The following is a 25,052-nucleotide window of genomic DNA, read 5'->3' as shown; positions in this document are numbered from 1 at the left end:
CAGCAAGGGGGGGGGGCATTTTTACACAGATAAGAGGGCAGTGACGTCACCCACTGCATTCAGAGCGCTGGAACTGCTGGACAGAGAGAGACGGGGAGAAGAGAGTGAGAGACAGAAATAGTGACAGTTAGTGATTAGAGAGATACAGATTATAAATAGAAACTGACTTTTACTAAAATGAATCAGACATGGATCAGTGAGTAATTTAAACCTCCTGTGCCAGTTGTCACTGATTAGGCAGTACAACCACCACCCCTGCTGAATGCTAGTGACATCAGTCCGCCATCTCATGCTGTACGCTAGTGACATCAGTCCGCCATCTCATGCTGTATGCTAGTGACATCTGTCCGTCATCTCATGCTGTACAATAGTATCATCAGTTAGCCACCAGCCCACCACCTTCCTGCCACTACCAGTATGCTATCACAAGCTGTATGCTAGTGGCATCTGTCCGTCATCTCATGCTGTACAATAGTATCATCAGTTAGCCACCAGCCCACCACCTTCCTGCCACTACCAGTATGCTATCACAAGCTGTATGCTAGTGGCATCTGTCCGTCATCTCATGCTGTACAATAGTATCATCAGTTAGCCACGAGCCGACCACCTTCCTGCCACTACCAGTATAATATCTCATGCTGTACACTATTGACATCAGTCCACCATCTCATGCTGTATGCTAGTAACATCAGTCTGCCATCTCAAGCTGTACGCTATTAACATTTGTTTTCCATCTCATGCTGTATGCTATTAACATCAGTCCGCCATCTCATGCTGTATGCTATTAACATCAGTCCGCCATCTCATGCTGTATGCTATTAACATCAGTCCGCCATCTCATGCTGTATGCTATTAACATCAGTCCGCCATCTCATTCTATACACTATTGACATCAGTCCGCCATCTCATGCTGTATGCTATTAACATCAGTCCGCCACCATCTGCTGTACACGGGATACTACTAGTAACATCAACCAACCATCACCCTACTTCCAGCCAGGCCTACACGTACACAATCCATCATCTCGGGGAAAGGGATACAATTTTTCAACTTTTCATACAAGAGCTATTTCTTCTTCAGTTTTCACTATTTTAGAATGCCAATTCTATTGCTACTCCCAAAAAAGGATAATTTTTTGGAGTGCTTGGAAAAATCCATGCCGTCTTCTTCACTTACTAGACTAGGAACAGCGGCAAGCATCTACCGACAACCATAGAATACTTTACACCACTTCATTTTGGTGTGAATAAGCCTAAAAAAATGGGTGAGCTGTAATAGTCACTATCCGCATGTCACCATGACTGAGCCTTAAAAACACTTTAAAACTACCTGAATAGATTCCCAACAGCGTTAGACAGGGTTTTAGAGTTGTTCGGCAGTGTTAAAAACATGTTTAGGGATTTATTTCATTGCTGGTTCGAGTCTAACCAAACCAAACACATAATTTCTGAAAAGTTTTGCGAAGTCCGTTCAACTACTGATAACCATTCCACCTTTATCAGACATTTTTTTTAAATTTATCATTGTCTTCTTGACTTTTTATTGGCTGAAATTTGGGGCAAAATTTTTGTGCAGTTAGTTTTTGTGCAAAAATCTTGTACAATTTCAAAATAGACAACTTTGGCAGAAGTAATTGTGAAAAGCAGTGCTTCATTCTTGACTATGCAGTGGAAGAGATTTATTAACTGCGTCTTTTTTATATAGGCTCAAAAATAATGTGCAACTGTTCAAAAAAAACGCTTATTTATACCACTACTGTTGTGCCTTCGAAAAATGGCAGCCTACATCAATTTCTGAGGTGATTTTTCACATGTGCAAAATTTATCAAAGTCTGTGCACCGTTTTGATAAACAGCAAAAAAAAACACAGCAAAAAAAAAAAAGTTGTGTAGTGGCTGCACGCAGACAAATATTGATAAATCCTCCCCAATGTTCGCACATGAGGATAATCTTTTAAAGGGGTACTCCGCTGCTCAGCATTTAAAAAAAACTGTTCCGAACGCTGGAGCCTGGAGCTTGTGACATCATTGACTCGCCCCCAAATGACGTTACGCCCTGCCCCCTAAATGCAAATCTATGAGAGGGGCATGATGGCTGTCATGACCCCTCCCATAGACTTGCATTGAGGGTGTGGGGCGTGATGTCATGAGGGGGCGAGGCTATGATGTCACAAGCTCCAGGCTCCAGCGTTCGGAATAGATTTTTCTAGAACTCTTCCTTGGAACAAACAAAACAAAATGCCTTTTATGGTCAATGTTGGCTACCTCAGATACCCATTAACACTGTCATTCCTATTTTGTTGTTAGTGTTACATTTGTAGTAACGTAATGTTATATATATATATATATATATATATATATTTTTTTTTTTTTTTTTTATATATAAATAAGCTTTTCAATATTGTATAAATGTCAGGAATTTAAACAAAGATTATTTATTCAATTGTAACATTTAATATCTGTGGTATTCACATTTTTGCATTCTTCTATTCTCCATTTTTATTTTAAGGACATGCTCACATTTGATACAAAGCAAATTTTGAAGTATATGTTGGCAAGCTGGGAGAACAGGATGTCCCCCTCCCATATTTATCAATTTGAATTTGCCAAACATAGGCTAAAAGTGACCTAACAGGAGAACAAATGGTCAGCACTCCCCGCTCTTGATGCAAGTACAAAGTACTAAACAACACTTTGGAGTATACGCCCGGCATGTGCCGAATGTATTCACTTTTAGACTACATTTGGCACATTGTAATGAATTGATCCAACAGAATTAAACTGTGGTACATGTTGGCATCCAGTTCACTTGGCTTGCCAATAAATACCACAAAATGAGCTGTTTCAAATGTGATTTCTTCCTAAAATGAGATCTATCAGATCTGTCATATATATCATAACTCCTACTAAAGTGGAAACAATGGCATCAGAGGTTTAATCTGAAGATACTGTGACACTATGCAAAAACTACAACAGGGCCCCAATGTACCATAATACTGGTTTCTTCTTATAAAGCAAAGGGTCTTTTTGTCTCTCTCAGACACAAGGAATGTGATCTCCGCACAGCATCCTAAAGGCACATTTAGAAAATCCTGCAGACTGACAAACAGAGTGGGTATTTTTATCTCTTGTTTGCTTTCATCACTCATTTCTAGATATAGTGTTTCTTTAGAACAACATCACTAGATCTTCCATACCTTCATGCAAGACTTTAGGTAGCTAAAAACATATGCAGTAATGGTAAATTCCTCTCCTTCGACCACAGAGAAAGGTAAAATCAGGTCAATGAAGTAAGGCTGGAAGGTGGTGAGTCCCACTCCACTGGTTTCCCCGTAACCAGACTTGCCCAGGCAGAATGCATCAGTTTCCCATGTTGTGATACTATGTGGTGTAGTCAGGCTTAGTTCAGTGTGTCCTTGTGGACTGTAAAATAAAAAAGGTGTATTAGATTAAAATGAACACAAATAAACTTGGACTTGCATAGTCATATTGACAAAAAACATGCTCAGCCCGATAGACTAAGGAAATTTTTTTTTATTTTCCTATAATATAATGGCCAGTGATTGGCTAAACGGGGCAGATCTGGTGGCGATAACACATCACAGAAGCAAAGAAGGAGCTGTGACAAGCATGTCGGAATGGCAGCAGCAGGGGAGCAGAAGAGGTAAGTATGACTTTTTTTTAAACAACACCTTTTAACTAAACTAAAGAAAAGCTAAGGGTGAATCTGTATTTTTCATCAATAATGTTTATAAAAAATATAAAAAGTAGAAGCAATTCTCACAATTAGGTGACTGTAGGTATGTTTTGAGTTAATAAATGGTGAGCGAATTAAACCAGAAGAAGTTTGTGAAATATTCCCTTTGTCCTGAAGAAGGATATTGTGAGTTCCCCCTTTGGCTGAAGCTGGTAATTGGAGCCTAGGCTATGTGGGAATAGGAGAAGGGATAGGAATACATGTGTTGGCAATATTTTAGCATAGGAAGAGGGTAGAAGCACATATATACAGATCAGAAATCAGAGGCAATGTGAGAACAGCTGGAAAATGATGTCTTTAGGCGCTCTCCAGGGCAAATAAATTATTTTAACCATAAAGTGGACTGGTAAAATAAAAAAGGTTTATTCAGAATAAGATAATTTTGGTAAATACTTAGGTATTTTTAAGGCTTACTTATTGGATACAATACTAGAATCTCTTAATGGGTCTCTTTTTATCAACTGGTGCCAGAAAGTTAAACAGATTTGTAAATTACTTAAAAAATCTTAATCCTTCCAGTACTTATCTGCTTATTCCTTGTTGCCTGACCACAGTGCTCTCTGCTGACACCTCTGTTTCATTTTAGGAACTGTCCAGAGCAGGCTAAGTTTTCTATGGGGATTTGCACTTACTCTGGACAGATCCTAAAATGGACAGAGGTGTCAGTAGAGAGCACTATAGTAAGACAGGAAGGAAATTCAAAAAGAAAAGAACTTCCTCTGGATCATACAGCAGCTGATAAATACTGAAAGGATTAAGATTTTTTTAATAGAAGTAATTTACAAATCAGTTTAACTTTCTGGCACCAGTTGATTAAATGTTTTTTTTCCCAGTGGAATACCCCTTTAAAATGGGTCTTTTCTAGAAGTCTTTTAAACAGAATATATAGAAACGTCCTTCCTTACCCCACTGAAACCAAGTCGTATAGCCATGTTTCTGGGAAAATTGTTCTTTTCACAGACTTAGTTTTCTTTTCTTCATGTTTTGAATCTTTAGAGGAGAAGTAATGCAGTAATACTTCAGTTATGTTTGAAGATGCAGCAGAACAAGGTAAAGAGAGAGAATACACCTAGTAGACAATGGCTGGAAATATCAGGTATGAAATTAGCATTTCATTTTGCGGCTATTTGTTGATCATAGGGCATCCTCTGCTTTTACCCCTAGTGATCACTATGGATCTGTGCGATCTGTCCGTCTGTGAGTGTACTCCTGTCAGTATCGGTGGCCCGCATGCAAGCCCCGGGCCTCTTCTCACCTCCTCATGGTCCCTGCGCGTCTCCTGCTTCGCCTGCGTACTCCCATAATTGGTTCTTTGCTTAATGAACCCTATATTAGTCCGGCACCTCCCAATTATGGTGCTGGATCTTTGTGCTTAGTGCCTTTGAGAAAGTGTTTTATTGTGTGTGCCTTATTGTGTTCCTGACCTCCCGCTTGTGACCTGACCTTGCTACTTTGCAGCCTGCCTCCTGACCTTGTCCCTGTGACCTGAATATGCTACTTTTCTGCCAACCTTCTGACTCATGCTTCGTCTGACTACGCCTATCTTCTGTGCCAAGCTACATCTGGGCAACCTGTGTGGACAGATTGCGCGAGGGGTAGTGAACATGGGTGCCGCCTGCCGCTGCATCCTGCATCCAAGTCCATCCTGCTTTGTGGCGGGCTCTGGTGGAAACCAGCGGCATCTTAGGCTCCCTGGTACGGTTCAGTCATTGTCCACACAGGACAGCGTATCCACCTCTCAACTGTTTACGGTAAGACTGTTGCAGTTGGTTTTCTACAAGCACATTATGCATTTATTATAGTAATGTATTCAATGTATTGTTTTGATTACCTACCACTACTAATTGTTCCTTACCAATGCCTCATATAGGGGTTTACCTTGGGGGAAGAGCTCAGTTTATATTTCATGTAACAGAAAAAGAAAGCGAGAAGCCACTCATCATGTCCGTGTTCCCAGGTGTATCTTTCTTTTCAGTGCTTTAAAATAGCCGGTGAGGCAAGGTCAGATGCCTGGTTGGCGTTGCAACAACAGTAACTGTTTCACACAAGACTGTGCTTCCTCAGATTGCCAGGCAGAGGCAATCTGATGAAGCACAGTCTTGTGTGAAACAGTCACTGTTGTTGCAACGCCATCCAGGCATCTGACCTTGCCTCACTGGCTATTTTAAAGCACTGAAAAGAAAGAAAAGAAATATACACCTGGGAACACGGATATGGTGAGTGGCCTCTCGCTTTCTTTTTCTGTTATGGTTGAATTGCTTACACCTATTTGAGATTGAGCACCACCAATACCGACCCAAGATTTACTCACCCCCCAGAAGTCAACAGACTGCCCATACACACCTTGGATACAGCCAGGTTGTTGCCGAAGACTGCTTCTTCCTTAACCATTTTATATTTCCTGTACCTATGATTGTATTGTTTTTACTTTGAAATTAAAGGAGATCTGAAGCCACTTATCCCCTATCTGCAGGAGGTCCAAACGTGAGGGGGTTCAAACGCTGGGACCCTCCAGCAATCTCTTGTACGCGACCCTGACTCTGCTGTGGCTCTCCTGTGCAGGAGGCATGTTGGCCACAACATGACGCTGTGGTCGATACGCCCCCTCCATGTATCTCTATATAAGAGGCGGAGATGCAGCATTCATGCATCCTGCCTATCCCATAGAGTTGTATGAAGGGGCATGTCATTGACCTCAGGTAGGTCAACCACACGTGCATTAGCCACACAGAGCTGTGGTAATGCCAGGTCCCCGTACGATCAGACACTTAATCCCTATGCGCAGGATAAGTGTCTATGGCTGCAGTACTCCTTTAATAAAAAATAAAGATAATGTTATTTTATGTCTATGAATTGCACATGTGTTCCTTTTGATGTTTTGTTTTCTAATATGCTTTCAGCAGGGAGGGCTCTTACTCTATGACACTTCCGACACACTGGTTGTGTGCAAGCTACTAGCACTTTTGCATGATTCACTGACACAATACAGCTTGCACACAAGCAGAGCCTGTGTGTCTGATGTGTCAGTGATTAAGTTTGCATAAAGATAAGGTTCCCGGCAGATAACGTCCCTCTCCTGCTCTATGCAAAAATAATGTGTGATCAGCAGCTCGTCCACTGCTTAAAAGTAAAGAAAGGTGGTCTCCTACCTTGAAGGGGTACTCCGCCCCTAGACATCTTATCCCCAATCCAAAGGATAAGGGATAAGATGTCAGATCGCCGGGTCCCGCTGCTGGAGACCCCCTGGATCTCGGCTGCGGCACCCCGCTATCATTACTGCACAGAACAGACTCACTCCGTGCGTAATGACCAGCGATACAGGGGCCGGAGCATCATTACGTCACGGCTCTGCCCCCTCGTGATGTAATGGCCCGCCCCCTCAATACAACTCTATGGTAGGGGGTGTGGTGGACATCAAGCCCCCTCCCATAGACTTGTATTGAGGGGGCGGGCCGTTACGTCACGAGGAGGCGGAGCTGTGACATAACTATGCTCCGGCCCCTGTATTGCCCATCATTACGCACAGAGCAAGTCTGCTCTGTGCAGTAATGATAGCGGGGTTCTGCAGCGGAGATCCCGGGGGTCCCCAGCAGCGGGACCCCAGCGATCTGACATCTTATCCGCTATCCTTCGTCTAGGGGCGGAGTACCCCTTTAACATTAGTAGTAAACAGAAGGCAGAGGTAAGCAGCCATAAAATAAAAAGTCAAATTTTAAAATGATTTATCTATAGAACTGTATAAATTTATAGGCCCTAGGGAACCTGTAACTTTCGAATCTATCAGGAACATGTTAAAAATTTGTGTGAAAAATTGTTGGTGGTATTGATTAAAATCTCTGCTCTTTCCATACCTAGAAGTAGTGTTGCTCTCGAATATTCGCAATTTGAATTTTAATCGCAAATAGCACTATATGTTTGTACTTACAAATATTCATTTTTTTTTCGCATATGCGAAAATCTATGTGCATATGTGCATATTTGCGAATATTGAGCTCTCCCTTCTTTAATGGTATAGGGAACTGTGACTAGTGCATTAACCCCTTCAGGACCAAGCCCATTTTGGCCTTAAGGACCAGAGCGTTTTTTGCACATCTGACCACTGTCACTTTAAACATTAATAACTCTGGAATGCTTTTAGTTATCATTCTAAATTTTTGTGGTAACTTGCATCCTTTCCATGTGAAAAATCCTAAAATTTGATGAAAAATTTGAAAATTTTGCATTTTACTAACTTTGAAGCTCTCTGCTTGTAAGGAAAATGTATATTACAAATAAAAAATTTTTTTATTCACATATACAATATGTCTACTTTATGTTTGCATCATAAAAGTGACGAGTTTTTACTTTTGGAAGACACCAGAGGGCTTCAAACTTCAGCAGCAATTTTCCAATTTTTCACAAAATTTTCAAACTCACTATTTTTCAGGGACCAGTTCAGGTTTGAAGTGGATTTGAAGGGTCTTCATATTAGAAATACCCCACAAAAGACCCCATTATAAAAACTGCACCCCCCAAAGTATTCAAAATGACATTCAGTCATCATTTTAACCCTTTAGGTGTTTCACAGGAATAGAAGCAAAGTGAAGGAGAAAATTCACAATCTTCATTTTTTACACTCCCATGTTCTTGTAGACCCAATTTTTGAATTTTTACAAGGGGTAAAAGGAGAAAATGTATACTTCTCTTTGTAGCCCAATTTCTCTTGAGTAAGCACATACCTCATATGTCTATGTAAAGTGTTCGGCAGGCGCAGTAGAGGGCTCAGAAGGGAAAGATCGACAAGGTGATTTTGGAGAGTACGTTTTTCTGAAATGGTTTTTGGGGGGCATGTTGCATTTAGGAAGCCCCTATGGTGCCAGAACAACAAAAAACCCTCACATGGCATACCATTTTGGAAACTAGACCCCTTGAGGAACATAACAAGGAATACAGTGAGCCTTAATACCCCACAGGTGTTTCACGACTTTTGCATATGTAAAAAAAAATATATTTTTTTTCACTAAAATGTGTGTTTCCCCCCAAATGTCTCATTTTTCCAAGGGTTAATAGCAGGAAATACCCCCCAATATTTGTAACCCCTTCTCTTCTGAGTATGGAGGTACCCCATAAGTTGACCTGAAGTGCACTATGGGCGAACTACAATGCTCAGAAGAGAAGGAGTCATATTTGGCTTTTTGAGAGCAAATTTTGCTCGGGGGGCATGTCGCATTTAGAAAGCCCCTATGGTGCCAGAACAGCAAAAAAAAACACATGGCATACCATTTTGGAAACTAGACCCCTTGAGGAATGTAACAAGGAATAAAGTGAGCCTTATTACCCCACAGGTGTTTCACGACTTTTGCATATGTAAAAAAAAAAAAAAATTCCACTAAAATGTGTGTTTCCCCCCAAATTTCACATTTTTGCAAGGGTTAATAACAGGAAATACCCCCCAATATTTGTAACCCCTTTTCTTCTGAGTATGGAGGTACCCCATAAGTTGACCTGAAGTGCACTATGGACGAACTACAATGCTCAGAAGAGAAGGAGTCATATTTGGCTTTTTGAGAGCAAATTTTGCTCGGGGGGCATATCGCATTTAGGAAGCCCCTATGGTGCCAGAACAGCAAAAAAAAAACACATGGCATACCATTTTGGAAAATAGACCCCTTAAGGAACGTAACAAGGGATACAGTGAGTATTTGCCCCCCACTGGTGTCTGACAGATCTTTGGAACAGTGGGCTGTACAAGTTTTCATTTTCACGGACCACTGTTCCAAAGATCCGTCAGACACCAGTGGGGGGTAATTTCTCACTGCACCCCTCATTACATTCCGTGAGGGGTGTCGTTTCCGAAATGGGGTCACATGTGGGTTTTTTGTTTTTTTTGCGTTTGTCAAAACCGCTGTAACAATCAACCACCCCTGTGCAAATCACCTCAAATGTACATGGTGCGCTCTCCCTTCTGGGCCTTGTGCGCCCCCAGAGGACTTTACGCCCACATATGGGGTATCTCCGTAGTCAGGAGAAATTGCGTTAAAAATTTTGGGGGGCTTTTTTCCGTTTTACCTCTTGTGAAAATGTAAAGTATAGGGCAACATCAGCATGTTAGTGTAAAAAAAATTAATTTTTTACACTAACATTCTGGTGTAGACCCCAACATTTCCTTTTCATGAAGGGTTAAAGAAGAAAAAGCCCCCCAAAACTTGTAACGCAATTTCTCCCGAGTACGGCGATACCCCATATGTCGCCCTAAACTGTTGCCTTGAAATACGACAGGGCTCCAAAGTGAGAGCGCCATGCGCATTTGAGGCCTAAATTAGGGATTTGCATAGGGGTGGACATAGGGGTATTCTACGCCAGTGATTCCCAAACAGGGTGCCTCCAGCTGTTGCAAAACTCCCAGCATGCGTGGACAGTCAACGGCTGTCCGGCAATACTGGGAGTTGTTGTTTTTCCACAGCTGGAGGCTCTGCTTTGGAAACAGTGGCGTACCGTACGTTCTTATTGGGGGAGGGGGGCTGTGTAAGGGTATGTGTATATGTAGTATTTTTTACTTTTTATTTTATTTTGTGTTAGTGTAGTGTAGTGTAGTGTTTTTAGGGTACAGTCACATGGGCAGGGGGGATTACAGCGAGTTTCCCGGCGCAAAATTTGCTGCATCTCAAGATGCGAGAAACCCACTGTAAAAGCCTCGCCCATGTGAATGTACCCTGTACATTCACAGGGGGGGGGGGGGGGGGGGGGTGCACCAGCTGTTGCAAAACCACAACTCCCAGCATGCATGGTCTGTTAGTACATGCTGGGAGTTATAGTTTTGCAACAGCTGGAGGCACACAGGTTAGGAAACACTGAGTTAGAAACAATGTTTCCCAACCAGTGTGTCTCCAGTTGTTGCAAAACTACAACTCCCAGCATGCCCAGACAGCTGAAGGGCATGCTGGGAGTTGTAGTTTGGCAACATCTGAAGGGCCAGATGTTGCTGAACTAAAACTCCCAGCATGCCTGGACAGTCAGTGCATGCTGGGAGTTGTAGTTTTGCAACAGCTGGAAGAGCACAGATTGGAGACCATTATACAATGGTCTCCAAACTGGGGCCCTCCAGATGTTGCAAAACTACAACTCCCAGCATGCCCAGACAGCCAAAGGCTGTCTGGGCATGCTGGGAGTTGTAGTTTTCAGACTCCTAGAAGCAGCAGTGAAGATCTTCACTGCTGCTTCTGAGGACCATATACTCACCTGCTGGTCCCGTCGCTCCTCGTCCTCGTCCCCCGCAGCCATCGTCCCCCGTTCTGCCCGACTTCCAGGGGCGGGCAGTGCGGGGGATCTGAACTTTCACCCCAGATCACTGTTATTGGTCCACAGGGACCAATCACAGTGATCGCTGACCAGGACCATCAATGGATGGTCCTGGGGGTGAAGCAGAAGTTGTCCCCTGCTGAAAACAGCGGGACTTCTGCCAGTTAACACGTGCGATGCTGCGCATCGCCGGGTTAACTGAATGTCATTTATAAACGTCGGGATGCGCGAACGCACTGCACAACCCGGCGTTTATATATGACATTCTGCGGGAAGGGGTTTATTCTGTGATTTTTTGCCTATTGAAACCAATAGGCACATTGTGGTCTATGGGGATCTCACGGCATGTAAAACTGTAAGATAGGCAGGACTGTCTGGGCAGAACAGTGGAATGGGAGACCACCATGGGCTTGAGTCCCAGGGTGGGACAGAGTGTTACAGTGTTGTGGTTAAACTTTACTTTCCTGGAAAAGCTGATGAATTGCCCATAGCAACCAATCAGATTGCTTCTTTCATTTTTCACAAGGCCTCTGGGCAACTCAGCAGCTTTTTCTGGAAAAGTTTCTGAGTTGCCCGTAGCAACCAATCAGATTGCTTCCTTCATTTTTCAGAGGCCTTTTCAAAAAATGAAAGAAGCCATCTGATTGGTTGCTATGGGCAACTGCACAACTCTTCCTCTACACTGGTTTTGGAGAATCTCCCCATAGAGGGAGATTTATCAAAACCTGTCCAGAGGAAAAGTTTCTGAGTTGCCCATAGCAACCAATCAGATCGCTTCTTTCATTTTTCAGAGGCTTTTTAAAAAATGAAAGAAGCAATCTGATTGGTTGCTATGCGCAACTCAGCAGCTTTTCCAGGAAAGTAAAGTTTAACCACAACACTGTTAACACTCTATCCCACCCAGGGACTCAAACCTGTGGTGGTCTCCCATCCCACTGTGCTGCTGAAACGGTCCTGTTTATCTTACTGTTTTACATGCTGTGAGATCCCCATAGACCACAATGGTCCTATTGGGTTCAATGGGCAAAAAAACACAGAGTTAATGCACTAGTCATAGTTCACTATACATTGAAGAAGCGAGGGCACAATATTCGCGAATTTGCGCATGCATTTTCGCATATGCAAAAAAAACGAATATAACAAATATGTGAATTTCGCGAATATATGACGAATATTCGTCCATATATTCGCGAAATATCGCGAATTTGAATATGGCCTATGCCGCTCATCACTACCTAGAAGTACAATAGGAAATGTCTCTGAATAATAGGACTGCCCACCCATGGAAAGATCAGAGATTTCAATTGTATGACAAGTTATACTGAATCTTTTTTCACAGAGATATATATCAATTAGTTATTACTGCTATATAATGGTATGCTTATAGATAGAAAGCATTTTAATGGTGACAAGTTCCCTTTGTTATCCCCTTCACTCTGGCAAATAGAAAGTCCTGAACTTAAGTCCCCTCTATTGATTAGGAAGGTCCAATAAGGTATTTGATGTAACGTTAGTGGTTGGTGCCCACTTGCGTGCAGCGTGTACAGCTGCTTTCCTCCACAGAGCCATGCGCTTGGTTCTCCTACCTCTCTATAGCTCCTTGATGCATGCTACAACAGTCTCTGGTGTTCTCCATAAAGGATACGTGTGGTTATGTCTTATCTCTTAAAGGACCAGTATGCATTCCTGACAGCCTTCCCACACCAATTCCTTCCAAACACCACCTTTATAAGGCTGCTTTTCCTATCCTCTGGTGCCTGAGCAATGTTGTGTCTGACCCGTCCCTGTATTTCCCTGGCCACTCTGTACCTCGCTGACTCTTAAGTGCCATATGTTGACAATACTTTTTTAACTTTCTTGCTACCACCTAGCTATACCTGAGCCCTCTCAGCTCTGCTACACTACCTCCTCCTACTATGTCAGCTTACCACAATGGCCTGTATCCCTGGTGCAAAGCCTGCTGGGTACCTGTAACCTAACCATGACCACTCTTGTGGTAACAACCTGGTATCTTCTTTCCAGCAAAAGTCCAACTTCCACATCCTGGAGTGGGATAAGGGGTTAAAACCAAGGGAACTCTTAGACTCTGCTCCCAAGTTTGGCAAAAGTAAATATTGCTGAAGCGATACATTTAAAAAATGGGTTTACTAAATCAGGCAAGCCCTATCCACCATAATCTATGATGGTTATAAAAAAATAAATAAAACAAAACAAGCTGAAAAGCTGATTATGAGGGTAGTAGTTTCTAATGCATATTTCATGTAGAGTAGGAGCAACCCAATGTTCATCTGTGAGCCCTACAAATATCTTTATTTTAAATAATGCTGTTCCAGCATGCAGACTAAGAATGAGACTTCTGAAGCTGGGACTCTGTAAAACAACTACTTGTTAAAGGGTTACATGGGGCCTAAATGGATAGGTCTAGCAATGACTAGAGTTAGCTGAAGCATATGTGGCTCTGGCGAAACCAAAGCCCTGACAAACTAAAACAGATTTAGGTCTACTGCTTAGAGGAGCGTTGGACTTGGAACTTTCTCCTGAAATTATTGGCTAGGAGACCACATGTGACCAAATCAACCATCCAGCTGTAAAAGGAAATGCAATACATGAAAAACATTAACTCTTCACTGTGCTTACCTCAGTGTATGTATAAATATAAATCACAATGCCATTACATACATTTTGTAAACTTTTCCAATACCTGAGATGCACAATACATATGTCCAACAAACCTGTAGCAACTAAGTGACCTGACAATTCTAATAGGTAGCTAGAGATGCTGTACTGAGACACCACATTCATGCAAGAGAGCCACTAGATATGATCACTCAACAGCCGTCAGAGGATGCCCATCTTTTCCAGGAGTTATCAATGCTGACATAAGTACAAATGTTAATGGTTATTGGCAAAAGCATAACTACAAAAATTTGGTTTTGCATTGGAAGAAATTTTCTGGGCAGCAAAAGTGAGAGGTAGAGGTTCTGGGATCTATAATATCAACCTGGTAATCACTTTGGATCATGAATGATGTCCTGATATGTGTAATGAAAAATGTACAGAAGCAGAGGGAAAAGTATCATAGAAGTAAAGGAAATAATGAATTTACATACAAAATAAACACTACTATAAGAATAGGATTGTATGGCACATGGTGTAGGGGATATATACATACCATGAGATTTCTGTGTCTCTACCTTCTTATGCGGTTGTTTGGCAATGCGTCTTATAACGGATGGAGATGCACAAACTACAGGTTTTCTTATCTTTGTATTTGTAAAAATCTTTAGGTTGCTTTGCTGTTTATAATAAAAGGTGAATGCATTTACAATGAGATTTTCTTTTCCAAGATAAATTTTGCCAAATTGTTAAAAATTATCCAACTATTTCCTAGCTGATTTTCCTGTTTCTATATTATTGTCTATATATATATAAATATGCAATAAGACATATGTATAACTGAAAAACTAAGCAGGTAAAATGCCTACAATGCAAAATTTAAACGTGCGTAAGTTACAATTAAAATTACAGGATTGCTGCAATGGGACCTTTATTTTCCTGTATGAAAAACAAAATTAAAAAGGCAAGAAGAATGATAAGACAGGATATCATTTAAAAAAATGTATTTCTAGGTTTAGCATAATGTTCTTTTACCCCCTTTGCAAACCTACCATACACATTTGGTGTATGCATTAGGTGCACCTTATATTTGCCAGGTCCGTCAACCAGTTGGCCCCTCATTAGACAATAATGGGGTATTTTAGGGTTACCAAAACCCTACAACAAACAAAAGGCAGGATGCATTATAATACATCAGCAAAATGAATGTACACTGCAATTTATAGTAATGCCATTCACTGTAGAAAATATCAAGTGATTGTATATTCAGGTTCTCTAGGGAACACCCTTCTTTTCCTAGTTTTCAAATAAAATCACCATGTCTGGAAATGTCCAAAAGAATAAATGTTGTTTATTTATTTTAATTCATTTTAGGTGGTAAAACATAACAAAAATTATATAAATTTAATTTCCAACACTTTATATGGTGAAATTCAGGGTGCTATTAAAAAGTACAAGTGCAAAAAAATAAAATAAAGGGAAGATTTATCAAAACCTGCGCAGAGGAAAAGTTGCCCAGTTTCCATAGCAACCAATCAACTTGTTTCTTTCATTTTTAGGAAGGCCTGTGAAAAATAAAAGAAGCAAGCTGATTGGTTGCTATGGGCAACTCAGCAACTTTTCCTCTGGACAGGTTTTGATAAATCTCCTCTAAGTCTTTATATGCCTCTTTTAATGGAGAAGTAAAAAGGTTATGTCACTTAGAAGGTAATAAATTAATAATATTAAAGAATAAAAAAAATACAATTGGGATTAAAGGGAATGTCAACCCTTAGACATCTTATCCACTATCCAAAGGAGCAGCGTTGGTCAACATGCCCACTCCATCCACTGTGTATTAGAAAGCCAGAGATACACGAGCGCTGTACTCGTGTATTTCCAGATCTCCCATAGAGATGCATGGAGCGGGGCGTTTGTGCGGTGGTCGACACCACTCCATGCACAGAGCAGCGTTCGCTCCCTGCATAGGGAAAACTGGGACGCCAGGCAGGAGATTGTAGGTCCTAGTTGTCGAAGGCCCACAATCAGCCACTTATACCCTATGATGTGGAGAGGGGATAAGATGAACCGAATTCCCCCTAATACAATGCCTTGCATAAGTATTAATTTGCATAAGACTTTTCTACATTTAACCAGAGATTCAAATTATAATTTTTTTTATTTTATGGAATAAAATGGTCAATCATTTGGAAGTGTGTGTGTGTGTGGGGGGGGGGGGGGGGGGGGGGGAGTTAGGGGGAATTTTACATAGATTTAAAAATTATTTACAAAAATAAATATGCATCCGAAAGATGTCAACATTTTTTTTTTGTTTTTTGTTTTTTTAATTTTAATACATACAAAATCCATTATTACTTACAGCATTATCAAAACCAAGTGAGGTCACGTGACGAGAGGATGTGATCTCGTCAGCTCCGTCCGCTCCAGGGCTCTCTCCCTCCTACCCCCCCCCCACCCCCCACCGGGAGGCACGATACTGTTCCCCGGGATGCCCATGACTAGGGCGAAAAAAAAAAGAAAAAAAGGAACCACCTGATGGATGGGTCTGGTCTCCGCTGTGGTACGGAGATGGGAGAGACCGGCACGGGAAGAAGTGTGGCGGTTTCGCTATGGTGGACAGTAGTGGTGGCGGAGGTGCACGGGTTGAGAGGCACCCAGGCAGCAGAAAAGAGATCCGGCAGGAAGAAGAGGAGGAGGCGGAGTGGTAGGAAGCAAGCGCGAGCAGTGCAAAGCAGCTTGGGGGATCACGTGAGCGGGCTTACCGCGAGATGGGGGCCTCTGGCCGCTCTGGGAGCTCGGGAATCGGTCGCCGGGAAGTAGCTGCCGAGATCGGCGCCGGGCTGGTGGGAAGAGACCACGAGGTGGTGAGCTTGAATCCACTCCTCTTTACTGAGGTCTTCTGCAGTTAAGTTCTTTTTGAATGAAGGCTGGCGATGGCAGTCTATGAAAATTTTATTGTGTATACTTCCCCTCTCTGGCTATAGATGACATGATAAGCATGTGAGGACTTAAGGAGAAATCTGGATGAGCCATTGTATTGAGAGCGGTGGTGGTGGGGGGGGGGAAGAGGTGTATTGGAGTCGTCACAGATTTGGAACTAACAAGTGACCCCCCCCCCCCCCTATGTCCCTATATCCCTGATAATCCTCCAGCTGCCCCTCCTCTATATGGATAATGTTTACTAAGAGTAAATGAGAATATGATCTGCAGACTGCATGACTAATTATATAAATTGATTATCTGATGTCGGATATAAAAAAAATTAAAAAAAAGCCGCTAAATGATGTCTGTATTTGGATTTATAGGGTATGGAGGGGGAAAGAACTTTCAGCTACCCACAAGGTTAAACAAAAATGTGTTAATTGAAGGCATTGGTAGAGAGGAGGAGGGGAATATTGAAAAAAACTGCTCCGTCTGAATCTATAAAATAACCCACTGAAGAAAGATGAGCTGGTGACTCTCTGTTAATGAATGGCGTATGATTTTTTGCAGGATGTATGCATTAAGATTTACAGCTTAGAGCCTACAGAATTGAAGAACGGAACTGTAAGTCTATTACTTTTTAGAACTTTCAGGCCTCAAGAGTGGGAAAGGTAAGAAAATAGCATGGACTTTTGTTGTTTCTTCACTGTGCAGGTGTTTTCCTTGCGTATAACATATAAAAGCCAAAACAAATTAATATGGCTCCCAAGATCCAGCCTAGGAGATCAGGCCGGAATGTTACAGGAGAAGCAGGCAAACTGGATACATTTCTAAAATCACCTAAAGAAACAATAAAAACTAGAACACAAAGACATGGGGACAGCATGTATGGCTCTAGATACGTAGCCCTTCAGGAGGAAGGAGTAACAGAGGAGGGAGAGAGTGAAGATGTAAATAATTCTATACTAACTTCTATATTAAGTGGTGTGGAAAAAAGTAATAAAGCACTAGAAGATTTAACAGTACAAGTGGGCAGTCTCAGCTCAGAGTTTTATTCGTGAAGATATAAAAAAGGTGAAAGAAAGAGTAGGGAAAATAGAGAACATGGTGCCCCAGATGGACGGTAAACTACAAAGCATTGAGAAGGCTCAGGAAGAACTCACAAAGGAAAATAGTTTTTTAAAAAGGAAGATAGAAGATTTAGAGGACAGATCAAGGAGGGCTAATGTAAGAGTTATTGGCCTTCCGGAAGGGGAAGAAGGAGCGGACCCTATTGCCTTCTGCACAAAATGGCTAGCTGACATTTTTGGAGAACGGACCTTTTCAACTTGTTATGTTATAGAAAGAGCTCACATGATACCATATACTAAACCACCGCCCGGAGCTCTGCCAAGGACCTTACTGCTAAAATGTATGTGTGCTAAAGATAGAGATACCCTATTGAAATTATCAAAGGAGAGGGGAAAAATTGAGGTTGGGAGTGTGGGGGTCTTTTTTTATCCGGACTTTTCAAAAGAGACTCAAAGGAAAATAATGGAGTATAGAGACATTAAGAAGAGATTGCATACTCTGAATATTGCTTTTTCATTGTTAATTCCATCTCGTTTGAGGGTGGTTCATGATGGAAAAACACTAATTTTCCTGTCCTCAGTAGAGGCGGGAAGATGGATGGAAAGTCAGGGGTTGTAAAGTTTTGAACAGATTATTAATTATATAAAAAAAAAAAAAAGATGTCAACATTGTTAGTTGATAATTAGATATCTTTTTTATTACCTTCAGCATCATGTACACATCAGCATCCCCGTGGTACCATGCTGCCTCTTGTAGTCCGGCCTGTGGGTCTTGCTCGTTTCTCAAGCAAGGATATTTTTCAAAATCCTCAATTGAATAAGGCCATCCTCGCTTGTTCACCGAGAGAACATATGACATCCCATAAAACTTGATAGGAAAAAAAAAGTTCCATGGTTAGCAAAATCCTATAAATATTGTAACGTTATTGATAACGTTGTCTGTGGCCTTATTCCTTACATTTTCTAAACAAAGTGTTGGCAGACACAATATTTGAACATATTTATTTATTGTTGCTTGTTTTTGTTTTAACAAATAAGGCTACATCTGTCTGACCCCCTGTGGACTGTAGAGCTATATAGTTCAAATCAATACATAGCGATACCAAAAATCTGAGAGTCGTTCTAGCCTAAAAGCTTATCTGGGCTTGTACAATTGTTTTGCCTACATCAGATTACTGTTTTGTTCCTGGAGTGAAGACTGTGTTTCCTGAAATGCAAATAATCAAAGCATGTAGAGAGATTTCAGCACCTAAGCCTGTAGGATTACTAATGCAGCACTGGACCCAAGGTTTTTGGCCACCATAAATGTACATTTTTCTTCCGTTGAAGTATAATGATGTATGCAGTAATACTGCATTGGGTTTGACACTGCTGGGAAAGATCATATTTGCTTAGTGTTTGTGGAGAAGTATGTTGGTTTGCACTGTGGTTATTGTTTAGCAATGCTGTAGTATAATATTCTGTATTGTGGTTAATCGTTATATCGGGTGCTGTTATTGAGTTATTTTGTGTTGAACTGTGGCATTTGCCGCTACTGTGGAGGTATTACGTGCTTTACTGTAGTGTTTAGTGCTGGTAGAAAAGTATAACATCTTGTACTACATTGGCCCTTATTTACTAAGAGTGTTGTGAAGGTTTCTTTGGGGTTTTTAATTCCCTACGATTTATTTTCCACGGTATTTACTAAGGTTTCCCTACATTTTCCACTTTCCCTACACTTTGCTTTTTTTACACATGCTCTGATCTGTCTGGTTTTCCTCAGCTCAAATCCACCACATTTTATGTGGAAACCTTAGTAAATATGTAGTTTTTTTGTGAAAATGTCGGGAACACACCCCCTTTCCCCGACGGCCACGCCCCTTTTTGGGTTTTCTTAGCAAAATGGAGAGTAAGTCGGTTTTTTTTTTAATTCTGGCGCAAAATCTGGTGCAGACAGAATTTCTGGCGCAATGCGACAGAATCTGGTGCTCAACCCGACAAAAAATGTCGGGTTTGCAATAGCAAATGAGGGCCATTGTGTTGCTAAGTGCTCCTAGACGTATTTAGTGCTGCAATGAAGTAATTGTATAGTCTTGCTAGAGAGTAATTTTGTGCTGCACCATGGTATTTTTTTAGCACTATTGGGGAAATATTTTGGGCTGCACTTTTGTATTTGTTTAGAAATTCTGGATAGGTTTTTTGTGCTGCACTATAATTTTTGTTTTGTGCTGCTGGAGAGGTATGTTGTGCATCACCGTGTGTCACTTTTTGTTGCTACATGGTACTATTTGTTTGCAGGGGAGGCCTGAGTAAAAAAAAAAAAAAAAACTATTGAGAAGCTCTGATTTAGACATTGGCCCTGATTTACTAAGAGTGGAGTTTAGTTTTCTTTGTGGGTTTGGTTTCCCGACAGATATTTTTCTACGGCAATTACTAATGTTTCCCTATGTTTTGCACTTTTCCCTATATATATTACTTTTTTTTTAACAACTTCTGAGCTGTGGGATTTTCCAGAGCTTAAATCCACCATATTTTCTGTGGAAACATTAGTAACTTTGTTGTGATTTTTCAAAAATGTCAGGAATATGGTCCTTTTCAACAGCCACGCCCCCTTTCCCCTTCAATCACACCCCTTTTTCAGGTTTTCTAAGTAAAATGGACAGTTGGTTAGGTTTTTTACATTTTGTAGCAAATTCTGGCCCATATACAATTTGTGGCGCAATGCGACACATTTTGGTGCACAACCTGACAAAACAGGTTGGGTTTACAATAGTGAATCAGGGCCATTGTGTAGCACTGGTATTACTTTATGTATGGAATTGTTCTCTGGACATTGTTTGTATCATTCAAGTATTCTATTGGGGTGTTAGCTTTGTGACTGAAATGCAAAGTATTTTGTAGTGTGTGGTGGCGGCAGCTATATTAAAGGGGTAGTCCAGTGGTGAAAAACTTATCCCCTATCCTAAGGATAGGGGATAAGTTTGAGATTGCGGGGTCCGACCGCTGGGGCCCCCTGCGATCTCTCTGTACGGGGCCCCGGCTCTCTGCCGAGATAGCGGGTGTCGACCCCCGCACGAAGCGGCGGCCGACACGCCCCCTCAATACATCTCTATGGCAGAGCCGGAGATTGCCGAAGGCAGCGCTTCGGCTCTGCCATAGAGTTGTATTGAGGGGGCGTGTCGGCCGCCGCCTCGTGCGGAGGTCGACACGCCCCCTTCCCGCCGGCTGTCGTGGCTCCGTACAGGAGATCGCAGGGGGCCCCAGCGGTCGGACCCCCCGCGATCTGCAGCTTATCCCCTATCCTTAGGATAGGGGATAAGTTGCTCACCACTGAATCACCACTGGACTACTCCTTTAAGACTAGACAGTCTAAAAATATGACAGATTTATTACAGTAGCTGTTTGATAAATCTGATGCATCTTTAATAGTTTGTGTAAACAAATACAGAATCTTGCACTAGAAATCTGCAATTCTGCAACTTCGGTGCATGGAGTAGCATCTTCAGCCACTTTGTTTTTACAGAAGCCATCTTGTGTTTTCTACACACATAAGAAAAAGTCGTCACAGGGGCCTGATAAAGCACCAAAGGGTGCGATACGGCTGTGGCCCTGACGTCTGATTCCCCCCGTAACATCTCAGCCTCCCCGTCTTTCTGTCGCCTGACCACGATGTCACAGACCTGATCCCTTGGAACTGGTGAGCTGCTCCGCAATTTCTTTTTTTCTTATGTGTGTAGATATTTGCCTGTTTTTTCTCAGCGTGAAGCACCACCCGTATTGATCTATGGACTTTCAGTGTTCAGCTAACAGCACATATTGGTTTAATATTACACATTTATGGAAGGAATTATAACAGTGCCAAATTTTTCTCTGTTTTTCTTTTGTGGAGTGCCATCTTGTGTTTTGCCTAAGCCATGTCCCTTTGTGAGATGCAAATGCAAAAATGTCTAAAATACATAATAAATGTGGTGCGCAGGATGTAAGTGTAAGGCACTTCTTTCCGCGGGGGTTACTTAAACAGCATAGCTTGTGGGGCTACACAATTTGCGCAACTTCTATTAAAGACAATAGAAGTAAGACTAAATGTGTAACTCCATCGCTTTGGCTGTTTTTGGGACCACCTCCAGTGGCTGTAAATAGGCCAGAGATGGCCAAGGAGCTCTACACCTAAATATAGGTGTGGGTCCCAGAGGTTAGATGTACATCTAGGGGACATTGATGGAATTTCTAGTGAATATGCAATAAAATGAAAATAAAAATAATATTAGACATTACTAATTATTAAATATTACTTTTAAATCCATTTGAAGCTGCTAAGGAAAGGATTCTTATCCTGAAACGCGTACAGCTAATGGTTAATATCGCATCAGCCAGTGATTACAAACCAGGATTCTCGCCACGGAACCACAAGAAGCCTCCCACACCTACACAGCAGGGATTACCAGAGAATAGGGATTACCAGAGAATAGGATGGGGAAATTACTTGCCACTGCACAGACCCCGTACCATATTGGAGACCGCAAGCCCTAGAGACATCATTGCCCAGGCTCACATCGCAAGCAGGAATTCACCCCTTCACTGCGCATCGGCAGAACTTATAAAGAGACCTGCGCTGCCAACGTACACTGGAGCTCCACACACGAGATGCACAGAGCGCATACAGCTCATTACTGCTAATATCTGCCGGCTCATCTGCTCGGTCCGAGTGGATCCACTGAACTATACAACATTGGCTAAAACAGCCCAGACTACAAAAAGGTATGAGGTGTCCTACACCTAACCTCTCTTTATTCACAAAATCCTGTTGACAGAGACTATTCATTTTCATTTGGTGCCAAAGTTTGGTGGACTTTAGGTCACAGCAGACCAATAAGCATATAAATTGTTGTATTAAGTATATCTACTGGCTATACATTGAAAGTGATATAGTTATACTAAACCATTATATTTTATTATACTATGTTTTATCCTACAGTATATTAGATGAATACTTTTATGTAATACACAGGCTGTTGTGGGACACAAGGGCCCACGATTCCACACAAGCTAAAATGCTACTTATGTCATATTAGATTATATTTTATCTTTAATAAATGTTTAATATATAACCTAGAGGACTGGAATATTATTTTTATTTAACGTATTAAACACTCCTGGGGTATTGGAGTTTACCTTTCCAGTAACCTTGTTATATATAGGCAAAGTGATCTGCACCCAACCTTGGCTTAAATATGCAATAAATGTATGAGATGGGAATACCCCTTTAACAAACAGACTTTGTTAGTAATTTCCTCTAGTAAAGGGGATACAAGAGAATCTTACCCAATACTTGGTGTTGTCAAGTAAATATTGATTATCCCTATGCAGTAGTAATCCTTTATCCACTGAACGCAAGGAACAGAGGGATCCGGGTTCAGCTTGAACCTCCAGGTTTACTTTTTCTCCTGGCTGGACTTCTTCTTTAGCAAACTTAAGCTTGATCTGTAAAGAAATGTAAAATATGTGTAGCTCACTTAGGATAAAAGAAATAATGTGCTTGAGGTTAAAGGTGTTGCCTTCACCCAAAAGGCCTAATGTAATATGTAGAAATTATAAATAAAAAATATTTATGTGAACCAGTCCTCAAAAGCACAGGGGAGAGAAAAAGGAAAAGACTAGTGGAGATGGGATCCAAGAAATGGTCTTTATTATATAAAAAGGATATATATGACCAATCGCCTAGCAGGGCCCTTGCTAAAGGCGAATGGAATATACTGGGTAAAAAATAGATATAATAAAAAATACAGAATATAGTAGGATTAAAATGAGATAAATATGATGGGTAAGTAGCACCAAAGAAAATTCATTAATTAAATATCTGCTGCATATATCAGGAGAAAACGTTCTCAGTCCATATAATTCATAGGGATATTTCAATGAAAAATCCACAAGAAATGTCCAGAATGAAAAGTCACAATTAGTTTGGGTGTGTCCGGAGTAACGATATATGGTAGTGAGTGTAGCGACAATAGCTACAATAGGAAATTCATGGACAGGTAATGCAGACAATGTGGCAAACACTGTCAGCGATGAAGATGTCAAGTCTCGGTGCACAGCACCACTCACCCTCCTTTGGAGTCCTCAGGTCCGGGCTGGCACGGCTGAGTCCGGCACTCTGGATATCAATGCCCGCCTGGGTGGTATGCTGGGTGAATGGCTGAATCTCCGGGGGTCCGAGTGTCCTGGGCTGGCACGGGAGGCGTCCGGCCTTGGGGAGGATGATGTCCAGGAGTAACTCTGCCGACCGGGGCTGTGAGAGGATGCAGGTAACAGGTGGTGCGGATTGCACGTATGAATAAGGTGCTAACAGCGCGCGTGCAGCAGTGGTCCCGGAATCGCGGGCATCCAGCTGTTGCAATTGGAATATGGCAGATACAGTCTATTTGAAGTGATATACACTTATGGATAAGATGCAGATAATGGGCTAGACGCGTTTCAAGGCCGCGGGCCTTTTCTTCAGTAGCTATAGCTCAGCCATTCACCCAGCATACCACCCAGGCGGGCATTGATATCCAGAGTGCCGGACTCAGCCGTGCCAGCCCGGACCTGAGGACTCCAAAGGAGGGTGAGTGGTGCTGTGCACCGAGACTTGACATCTTCATCGCTGACAGTGTTTGCCACATTGTCTGCATTACCTGTCCATGAATTTCCTATTGTAGCTATTGTCGCTACACTCACTACCATATACCGTTACTCCAGATACACCCAAACTAATTGTGACTTTTCATTCTGGACATTTCTTGTGGATTTTTCATTGAAATATCCCTATGAATTATATGGACTGAGAACGTTTTCTCCTGATATATGCAGCAGATATTTAATTAATGAATTTTCTTTGGTGCTACTTACCCATCATATTTATCTCATTTTAATCCTACTATATTCTGTATTTTTTATTATATCTATTTTTTACCCAGTATATTCCATTCGCCTTTAGCAAGGGCCCTGCTAGGCGATTGGTCATATATATCCTTTTTATATAATAAAGACCATTTCTTGGATCCCATCTCCACTAGTCTTTTCCTTTTTCTCTCCCCTGTGCTTTTGAGGACTGGTTCACATAAATATTTTTTATTTATAATTTCTACATATTGATCTGTAAAGAAACAACATCACACACAAGTCTGAAGTTTATTGGTCTCCACAAAATGGCTTCCACATAGTATAGAAAGTGATTGCGATGCCTCTGCACCCAATATAGCTATACCCCTGCAGGGGTGTGGAAATTTTATAAAAAACTACTTGTCCACGGGACTAAAATGGAGCAAAATCTACTTGTCCCTCATGACGATCCACTTGTCCGGCCAATTTTCGCTTTTACACTCTCGTTTTTTCCTCCTCCCCCTATAATAGCCATAACTACCTACTATAATGACACCTTTTAATTTTTCA

At 41.6% G+C, this 25,052-nt stretch overlaps 2 protein-coding genes across 6 annotated transcripts in view; one reads left to right on the top strand and one right to left on the bottom strand.

The window, feature by feature from the left end:
- The window catches only part of LOC130281678 (alpha-2-macroglobulin-like protein 1), a 152,751-nt gene that overhangs the window by 38,215 nt on the left and 89,484 nt on the right, over positions 1 to 25,052 (bottom strand). For both annotated transcript variants that reach the window (XM_056529150.1, XM_056529151.1), the window contains 5 exons: positions 22,944 to 23,102; positions 18,346 to 18,510; positions 14,207 to 14,330; positions 4,662 to 4,746; positions 3,197 to 3,422 (listed from right to left, as the gene is read on the bottom strand). In XM_056529150.1, the coding sequence (XP_056385125.1) occupies positions 3,197 to 3,422; positions 4,662 to 4,746; positions 14,207 to 14,330; positions 18,346 to 18,510; positions 22,944 to 23,102 (759 nt within the window). The remainder of the gene's footprint in view (positions 1 to 3,196; positions 3,423 to 4,661; positions 4,747 to 14,206; positions 14,331 to 18,345; positions 18,511 to 22,943; positions 23,103 to 25,052) is intronic.
- Positions 172 to 25,052, top strand: part of LOC130281685 (uncharacterized) — a 64,361-nt gene continuing 39,480 nt past the window's right edge. The window contains exons 1-8 of one of the 4 annotated variants that reach the window (XR_008846077.1): positions 172 to 708; positions 3,040 to 3,110; positions 3,560 to 3,663; positions 4,753 to 4,806; positions 4,921 to 5,507; positions 17,143 to 17,243; positions 21,145 to 21,318; positions 21,932 to 22,666. Coding sequence is in view for 1 of the 4 variants with exons in the window: in XM_056529164.1 (XP_056385139.1) it covers positions 1,262 to 1,265; positions 3,040 to 3,110; positions 4,753 to 4,852; positions 21,932 to 22,379 (623 nt within the window). In the remaining 3 variants the exon portion in view is untranslated. Of the gene's footprint in view, positions 709 to 1,180; positions 1,266 to 3,039; positions 3,111 to 3,559; positions 3,664 to 4,752; positions 4,853 to 4,920; positions 5,508 to 17,142; positions 17,244 to 21,144; positions 21,319 to 21,931; positions 22,667 to 25,052 lie in introns of those variants that run through there. The other 3 variants (XR_008846079.1, XR_008846078.1, XM_056529164.1) reach the window with 3 other exon arrangements.

The sequence above is a fragment of the Hyla sarda genome, chromosome 7, assembly GCF_029499605.1.
Source record: "Hyla sarda isolate aHylSar1 chromosome 7, aHylSar1.hap1, whole genome shotgun sequence".
NCBI classification, from domain to species: Eukaryota; Metazoa; Chordata; class Amphibia; order Anura; family Hylidae; genus Hyla; species Hyla sarda.
Note: the sequence above shows the minus strand (reverse complement) of the source record. Positions and strands in the feature narration are given on the sequence as shown.